Below are 8141 nucleotides of genomic sequence, written 5' to 3' on the forward strand. Positions count from 1 at the left end.
TCATTTGAGACCGTGGAAAAAGATGCCTCATTAGCTATCGAAATGGAGAGTCGATCGCCTAGAGTAAGAGGCAAAAGAAAAGCCTAAAACAAGTAAGAATGTACATGTCCACAAAAAAATTTTGTACATGTCCGCAAAAAGATTTGGTCCTAGAGAGCGACGCATGGACCGTATGCTTTAATTTTTCTCAAAAATAAAAATAAAAATTGCAGCTCTAAATGAAAGACAAAACGTATCATTAGAGTACAAAATTAAAAATTAATTAAAACTATTGATTAAATTAAAACGAGGGTCACGTGTGATACTGCCATAGAAAGTGCCAAATTAATTTGGTTGATGACAAATTAAAAGACTTGACTTGAATTTGCCGCAAATTTCTATGAAACTTCACATGCCTCCCCCGTGAGTTAGGAAGCATGACAGTGGCATCACCAGAATCTCTCTTTCTAACTTGGAGACAAGGATACTTTCCATTTTATTAAACGACAAATTCAAACTGAGCTGGAAATTTTTTTTTTTTAAATTAGTTTATAAAAATGATATGTGTCATTTTTTTAATAACATGTGAGATGTACATGAGTTTTTAATATTATTTATTCCAACTTTATTCACACTATTAAAAAAACATGTGCATTTTATATGTTCAAATGACATATGTCATTTTTATACACCGAATTGGAAAAAGTTTCTCCAACCTAGTTTCGAGAAAAACTCTATCCGTTATTAAAATGTTCATTTTATAGTTATGATTTAAAGTTAGTGTTTCTAACCATATACATTATGTTTAAGGATAGAAATTTCCTCCAAACCAGTATGGAGGAAATATCCTCAAATTCATGTAAAATAGTGCTAAGTGTCTATAAACATTTAAAAGGCACATTAAATTATGAATCACTCCATGTGTTATAACAAAATAATTTACAGGTCCCTGTAGTTGGCCTAAATTACGTACAAATCACTCCATGTGTTATAAAAAATAATTTATAAATCCTTAGGATAGGCCAAAATAATAGTTAACTTCCTAAAATTAATTTTCGTTAAGTAACTTAGCAGAATCCGTTACTTTATCACATTATACTGCTGCAGTAAATTAACCTAATCACTTCTATTCCCAACATTTTACTTCGTGCGTAATCTTTCCTCATTTTCGTCTTCTTCACCATGATTTATGAGCATTTTGCGAGAATTTGATAGTCACATTTTTGTGAAGCGGCTGAGGAAGACGAAGATAATGGAGGATTACGCACATAGTAAAATTTTGGGAATATATGAGATTATGTTAATTTACTGTAATAGTATAACGTAGAGCGATGGCTAATGTGTAATCTTAGCTAGCATCGTAAAATAATGTGAAAAATTCTAATTGTCATTTTTGAAACTAAAAAATTAATAATAACACGTGTTGCGTTTTTATTGGGTATGATGTAGCAAAGTGACACAATTTGTTAATTTAATTAACGGAAATTTATTTTAATGAGTAAACTGTTATTTTGGCATACCTTGAGGACCTATAAATTAATATTTACATCATAATGAGTGATTTGTAATTTATCTGACCAATTATAAGGACATATAAATTATTTTTTATATAACATAGAGTGATTTATAATTTAAGCTAATCACAATGACCAATTTTTCATTTATTACATTAATCTATACGGTTAAATGTATCAACTTTAAATCATAACCGTAAAATTAATACACTACGTTTTATTTTATGAAGTGGATCCTATTCCCTTTGACCCAATACATTTATTGGCCCAATTAGTTAGGAAGCATCTATTGGCCCAAAAAGTTAGCTAGTGTGAACCATCATTCCCCCCAAGAAACAAAACTTTCTTCCAACTTACACCCCAATTCATTTATTGGCCTAATTAGTTAGGAAGCATGTAAGACGAAGGCATGACCGCTACGGTGTCTGTCTCAAACGTCAATTTCCTCCATCTTAAACTCCCCAAGCCGACTTCAATATGTATCGGCTGCAACCCAGCTACAAATTCCTTTAAATTCTTGCTGCATGTGGAAATACAAAGCCGTGAGGATCGACAAACATCCTTCCTTTTGTTTTCTTCCTAAAAAAGAAGTAAAAAGAAAAGAAAAAAAAAAAACATGCAAGTTCGTATCATTTCAAGAGAAACCATCAAGCCCTCATCACCGACGCCCTCTCACCTCAAAACGTTGAAATTCTCCCTTTTCGACCAGATTGCTCCCAAAACCTATATTCCGACAATCTTGTTTTACCCTACAAATGATGGCCTTCTCAGGCTTTCCCAAATCTCAAGTCATTTGAAGAAATCACTGTCGGAAGCTCTCACTCGGTTTTACCCTTTGTCGGGAAGGAAGAAAGATAACTTCTCCATGGAATGTGATGATCAGGGAGCTTCCTATTCCGAAGCCCTTGTGGATTATAACATGTCTGAGTTTCTTGATCCACCCAAAATAGATTTGCTTAACCAGTTGCTTCCATGCCAGCCGTGGGTGACTTGCCAAGACCGCGCTTCCACTGTCTTCCTTGCTATTCACGTCAACTTTTTCAACTGCGGTGGGATAGCCATCGGCGTCTGTGTGCTTCACACTATCGCCGACGGGATCACAGTGAGTGCATTCCTTAAAACATGGGCGACGATCGCACGTGGGGCGAATGATGATGATGATGATCAATTGTATTCCCCCGACTTCACCACTGCATCCGCGCTCTTTCCGCCGAGAGATGTGCTGCCGTTGACTCCTCCGAACCGGTTCCGGCTCGCCTGGAATAAAGAAGCGGTGTCGGTAACAAGGAGGTTTGTGTTTGACGCGAATTCGATGGCCGCCCTGAAGGCCAAAGTGAAAGGGGAACATGTGTCCAACCCTACGGGATACGAATCATTGGCGGCGTTGATGTGGAAGTGTCTGATTCATGTGTCGAGAATGACGTCGGGTATCCCAACACAACTGTCGTACTTGGAGCACGCGGTGGACATGAGAAGGCGAATGGGGAAACCCTTGTCAGCTTGTTCGATGGGAAACCTCGTAACGACAGCCAGCGCTGTCCATCACGCAGCCGACACGTATGTTGGGGTTGTTTGTTAAACAACACCTCACAACATCCCCTTCTCAAACACGAGTAATGCTATAAGTCTTCTTAATGTTCTTCTAGAGTCATTCCAAATGTGATGTGGCTTTTAAAATCACCAATAGATTAAAAGTTAATAAATCACATCTCAAATTTAAGGATGATTTTAAAAGGCACATCACATTTGTGATGACTCTAGGAGGACTATAAAAAGACTTATAGCATTACTTCTCAAACACTATTCATTTCATTTCTAAAAAAAATTAACATCAAAACATTCTCACTTTTATATCATATAATTCATTTTTTATTACTATTCAAATAAAAAAATAACTACAAAACAATATATTTTCACTTTTCAACACTATTTTTTCTCTTTTTTATACCGATCATTATTTTAATTTTTAATTTTAATTTTTTTTTATTGTGAACAGTGCCATGAAAAAGTCATGTTGTTTGCCCAACACTACCGTTATCATGCGGGAGTTGGCGAGCAAAGTAAGGCAATCCATAGAGGAAATCAATGGCGATTTGCTGACAAGTTTACAGGGCGATGAAGGGTTCTTGCTGATTAGTGGGCACGGGGAAATGTTGGCGCAAGTGGTTAAGAAGGTAGAGCCAGAATCAGTTGGGTTTACAAGTTGGAGGAATTTTGGTTTCAACGAGATTAATTTTGGATGGGGGAAGCCAGTTTGGGTTGGAATTTCTGGGGGAGTAAACTTGTCGTACGTTAATTACGTTCTTTTTAAGGATGTCGAATGTGGTAATAATGGCACAGAGGCATGGGTGACTTTAGAGGAGAAAAAAATGGCTGTGTTTGAAAATGATCCTGATTTGCTTGCTTTCGCTTTGCCCAATCCAAGTGTACGTTGCCCGCCCGGAAGTCAATAATCATGATCATCACAAAAATTAAGAGGAATCAGAGATGTCAATGTAATAAAGACGGTTGAATAATGCTTCCTTACGTCAATTTTTCTACACTCATATGTGGCTTTTATAATTACCATTGAATATAAGATGAATCTTTATTGAATTTTAATTTAATGGTAGTTTTAAAAGCCATCTATAATTGTGAGAACGTGAGTGTAAAGAAGTGAAAGTAAGTTTAATATTACTCTCGATCGTTATATTGGAGGAGAAATTAAAGCAAAGAGCTACATAATTTCTGCTGCAGTCAAGACTGTTCATGTATATGTGTAAGATTCCTGGTATATGTAAGTTTCGTTTTCACTTCGAGTTTGTAAATTATATGAGAAAGAATTAATGAATAAAATGCTAATGGAAGGATTTAATTAACTCCTCAAGGGTAAAAATTCAGGAGGACAAAGAAAACACAAAGATATTCTGTAGGACATTTGTTTTGACCCCACTAGTCTATTTATAGAGTGCTTGCTTCTTTTTACATAAACTTATATGGAGATGATTTGGTGTGGGGATGACCATAATTATTATAGTGTGATCATCCTTACATTATCGTGTCATAATTGATCACACTATAACATTTGGTGATAAACTTAATAATTATGGAATCCCTATATCATCACTACACTTGTTATTGTGTAATTTGAAAATTTTAAATTGATTAGTCATTTTAAAGTGATTTAAGTGATAATGCATATGTGAGCTTGCTATAAATCATCTCTATTAGTATGGTTCTTTATTGGACTGAACGTGCTATAAACCAACTCTACTAATATATTACCAGGAATCTTACTAAACTTACTCCTAAATGGAATTAAACACTCTCAACTGGAATTAAATTCCAATAACAACCAACAACCACTTCTACTGCATTACTTCAATTCTGCAACAATGTTGGTGCCCATTGGGGATGTCAAAATGAGCTTTGGGTTATGGTATTCCAAGTTTGGAACAAAGTTATGTAAAGGAGGTGTTAATTCACCCTCATTGACTCGAATAGCTCATTTTATGAGAGTTTTGTTCTCACACTTCTAGCACTCTTTCTCAAATAGCTCATTTTATGAGAGTTTTGTTCTCACACTTCTAGCACTCTTTCTCATGGCTTTCACTTTCAAGCCCCATTGTTCACTAGATTTATATGGGTATTCAGATGGATGATTAGGTTAGTTGTCCTCTCACTCTTCGATCGACTTCTGGGTTTTGGACATTTTTAGAATCTAATTTGTCCTTTTTAGAGTGCGAAGAAATAGCCTATTATCGCTAAGTCTAGCACCAAAGCTGAATATCTCTCCGTGGCCTCTACTTTAGCTGAACTTACATGACTTGGTTTCATGCTTCGTGATATTAGGCTTCCTTTGACTAGACCACCTACACTTTATTTTCATAATTTTAACTCTCTTTATCTTACTGTCAATCCAACTTTTCACGGTCGCTCCAAGCTTATTGGTGTGAGCTATCGATATGTTCGTGTGAGCTATCAGTATGTTCGTGAGAAGGATGGTTGCTCTTGGTGATCTTGTGACCAAGTACGTCTCTTCTTCTTCCAATCAATTGATCGATATCTTCATCAAACCTCGATCACAGGATTCCTTTACTACAATATTATGTATCAAACTAGGCCTTACTCCTCGGTCTAGTTTGAGGGAAAGTATTAGGACTGACAATTAGGAGTTGGCTACACATAAATCAAGGGATATATACATTACTGGTTTCCTGTTTTTCTTCTCTCATATAATTTCCTTATTAGCATATCTTCTAAAATATCTCTTGTAATCAGTGCATTGGTTCATAAATATAACTCATCAGAGACCTCAACATCTCCTATATATGTATAGAGGTTTGCTACAATGCATTCTCCCACCCATCTCCCCACCATCTTTTCTCTTTAACATCTTGATTTTTAAAAATAAAAATAAAATAAATAAAAATCAAAGAGCGGGGAGATGGTTGGGAGATGAGCAGGAGAATGCAAAAAAGCATTTGCCATACGTATAAGGGTCAATTTTCAGTTTTGTGGAAAATGACAGCTGACGTGTGAGAGAGGGACTTGTTATAATTAATATATAAGCCTCTTTGAATAGTTCTGAAAGCGAGTTGCATGTGGCTGTTGTAAATGTTGGGAACCTTATGTCCACCTTCCGATCTTTGTGGTAGGCGTGTCATTTGTTGAGGAAAGCGATAATCATAAATATTGTTAAAATATTAATTAAATGATTAAATTTATTTATTTTTATTGATTTAAATTTTTAAAATAAGTGGCATGTACAAGTGCACAGTGAGATTCTGAACAATAGCCATGATGAGGTTGGTTACTTTTAATAGGACAATAATTTTCTGTTTATTACCCAATAATACTTTTTAAATTTTTATTAAGGAGACCTTTTTAGGATTATGGCATCAACTAATTAGGGTGGTGAAGATATTTAATGCTAAAACACGTACGACATGAAAGGGCTAAGTGCAAATAGATTACCTCATTGGATCCCAATGAGCGATGGATTTTGTGAATTGTTTTCAATTATTGGCTACCCTTCTTTGTTACAAGTTAGAGTGGGACACAAAAAGATAATCGAACGATTCATTATTCTAGGAAGATTTTAGGAAGACTTATAGCGCGCACTACTCTAATTTTCTAGGGGTTGAGTAATAGAGTTTTAAATTGAAATTTAGTTAGTCATTTATATATAAATGGCAGGTTGCTATATTATTGCCATTGCTTATGCAAGTTCATGAGTTTGGCAAGTTATGTTCCAGAATCACTTGGATGTGCTTCAAATCCAATTGTTGTGATCTTTCAAATTATTTGGCAATAGAATATATATATTGAAGAAAGAGATAGAAGAGGAAAGAACGGAAGCGTAGAGACGTGGACTACATTTAGTATATTGAGTTGTGTATTAAACTATGTTACATAGCTCTTTACTGATAGAAAGAGAATGAATAGTGGACACGAAACTCTAAACTAAATCCAAAAAAATAAATCAATTTAGAATCCGCAAAAGTATGTTAATTAGGCAAAGGAGGGATGAAGGTTATTGAAAGAAATAGAGAAAGAGGACAAAAAGTTAGGAATAAGGAGTAGTAGTCGATGCTATATATATATCCGCAAAAGTATGTTAATTAGGCAAAGGAGGGATAAAGGGTTATTGAAAGAAATAGAGAAAGAGGACAAAAAGTTAGGAATAAGGAGTAGTAGTCGATGCTTATTGATGAGTGAGTGAGAAGCTTCACCCAGAAGCACACATGTCCCACCAGATATTAAGTACCTAGCATCTTTTCTACGTTTTCCTTATCTTGTCTTCCCCTTTCAACTCCCTCCCAACCCCCCATGATCACCCCAAATCCTTCCACAGGAGTTCAAAAACCTTTGTGATGTTAACATCTCACTATTTTCTATGACTAGTACTTATAACGTGCTTTTCGGGCCACACAAGACCCTGACCACCCATGGCAACAACTCTTAATTAATTCTTCTACGTACAGTACTGTCTCTTGATCTATTGACTTGAGATCATATGGACCTCATCTATATTTCATTGAATTATTGAGAACTGTTGGAGCATTTTTCAAGTCCAAGAATTTACAAGTCCTCATTGTTATACACATTTTGGGCTCCGACCCATGGGCTCGGGTCAAAGCCATGGGCCCAAGCCACGGATCAACAACAAAGGTTTAGGCCCACATATTCTGAGGCCCAATACGTTAAGTGGGAGCCAATAACACCAACTCCTCATGTTGGCCCGGGATAGCATACTCCCAAGATTCATAGCCTACAAACAGCATAAGCGGAAGAAACAAACTGACAATCTGAGACTAGTCTTCTACCGAGCCAGTATAGTCATGATCATTTATTCGTGTCATTTACGAGCAACAATTACGGAATAATCAACGGATGCGCATTAATTATCTGGACAGTTACAAACCATATCTTCGGATACACATTGATTAGCAAAGCGGTTACACATTACCTATAATGGCCAAGAGACAAGATCATTAATTCATCCATCAATTGCTCTTAAATCCCATTTTCCTCACTTGGTTACCATTTTAATCATTAGGCAACCTACTTTATATATAGGCGCATGCTATGAAGCCTATGGTATGCAATACATTCGAATTGTTGAGAATGAGAATGAAAGAAAAGATTTGACTTAGGCATTGGAGT

The 8141-nt window shown here is 35.9% G+C and overlaps 1 protein-coding gene across 1 annotated transcript; it reads left to right on the forward strand.

Annotated features, from left to right (window-relative positions):
• The first annotated feature begins 2053 nt into the window (after positions 1 to 2053).
• Positions 2054 to 4334, forward strand: LOC132182808 (akuammiline synthase 2). Its single transcript, XM_059596157.2, has 2 exons — positions 2054 to 3050; positions 3490 to 4334. Exons 1-2 carry the CDS (start codon positions 2110 to 2112, stop codon positions 3944 to 3946), a joined length of 1398 nt encoding a protein of 465 aa, XP_059452140.1. The 5' UTR covers positions 2054 to 2109; the 3' UTR covers positions 3947 to 4334.
• Positions 4335 to 8141: the final 3807 nt, after the last annotated feature.

This window comes from Corylus avellana, chromosome 5, assembly GCF_965113065.1.
Source record: "Corylus avellana chromosome 5, dhCorAvel1.hap1.2, whole genome shotgun sequence".
In the NCBI taxonomy this organism is placed as follows: domain Eukaryota; kingdom Viridiplantae; phylum Streptophyta; class Magnoliopsida; order Fagales; family Betulaceae; genus Corylus; species Corylus avellana.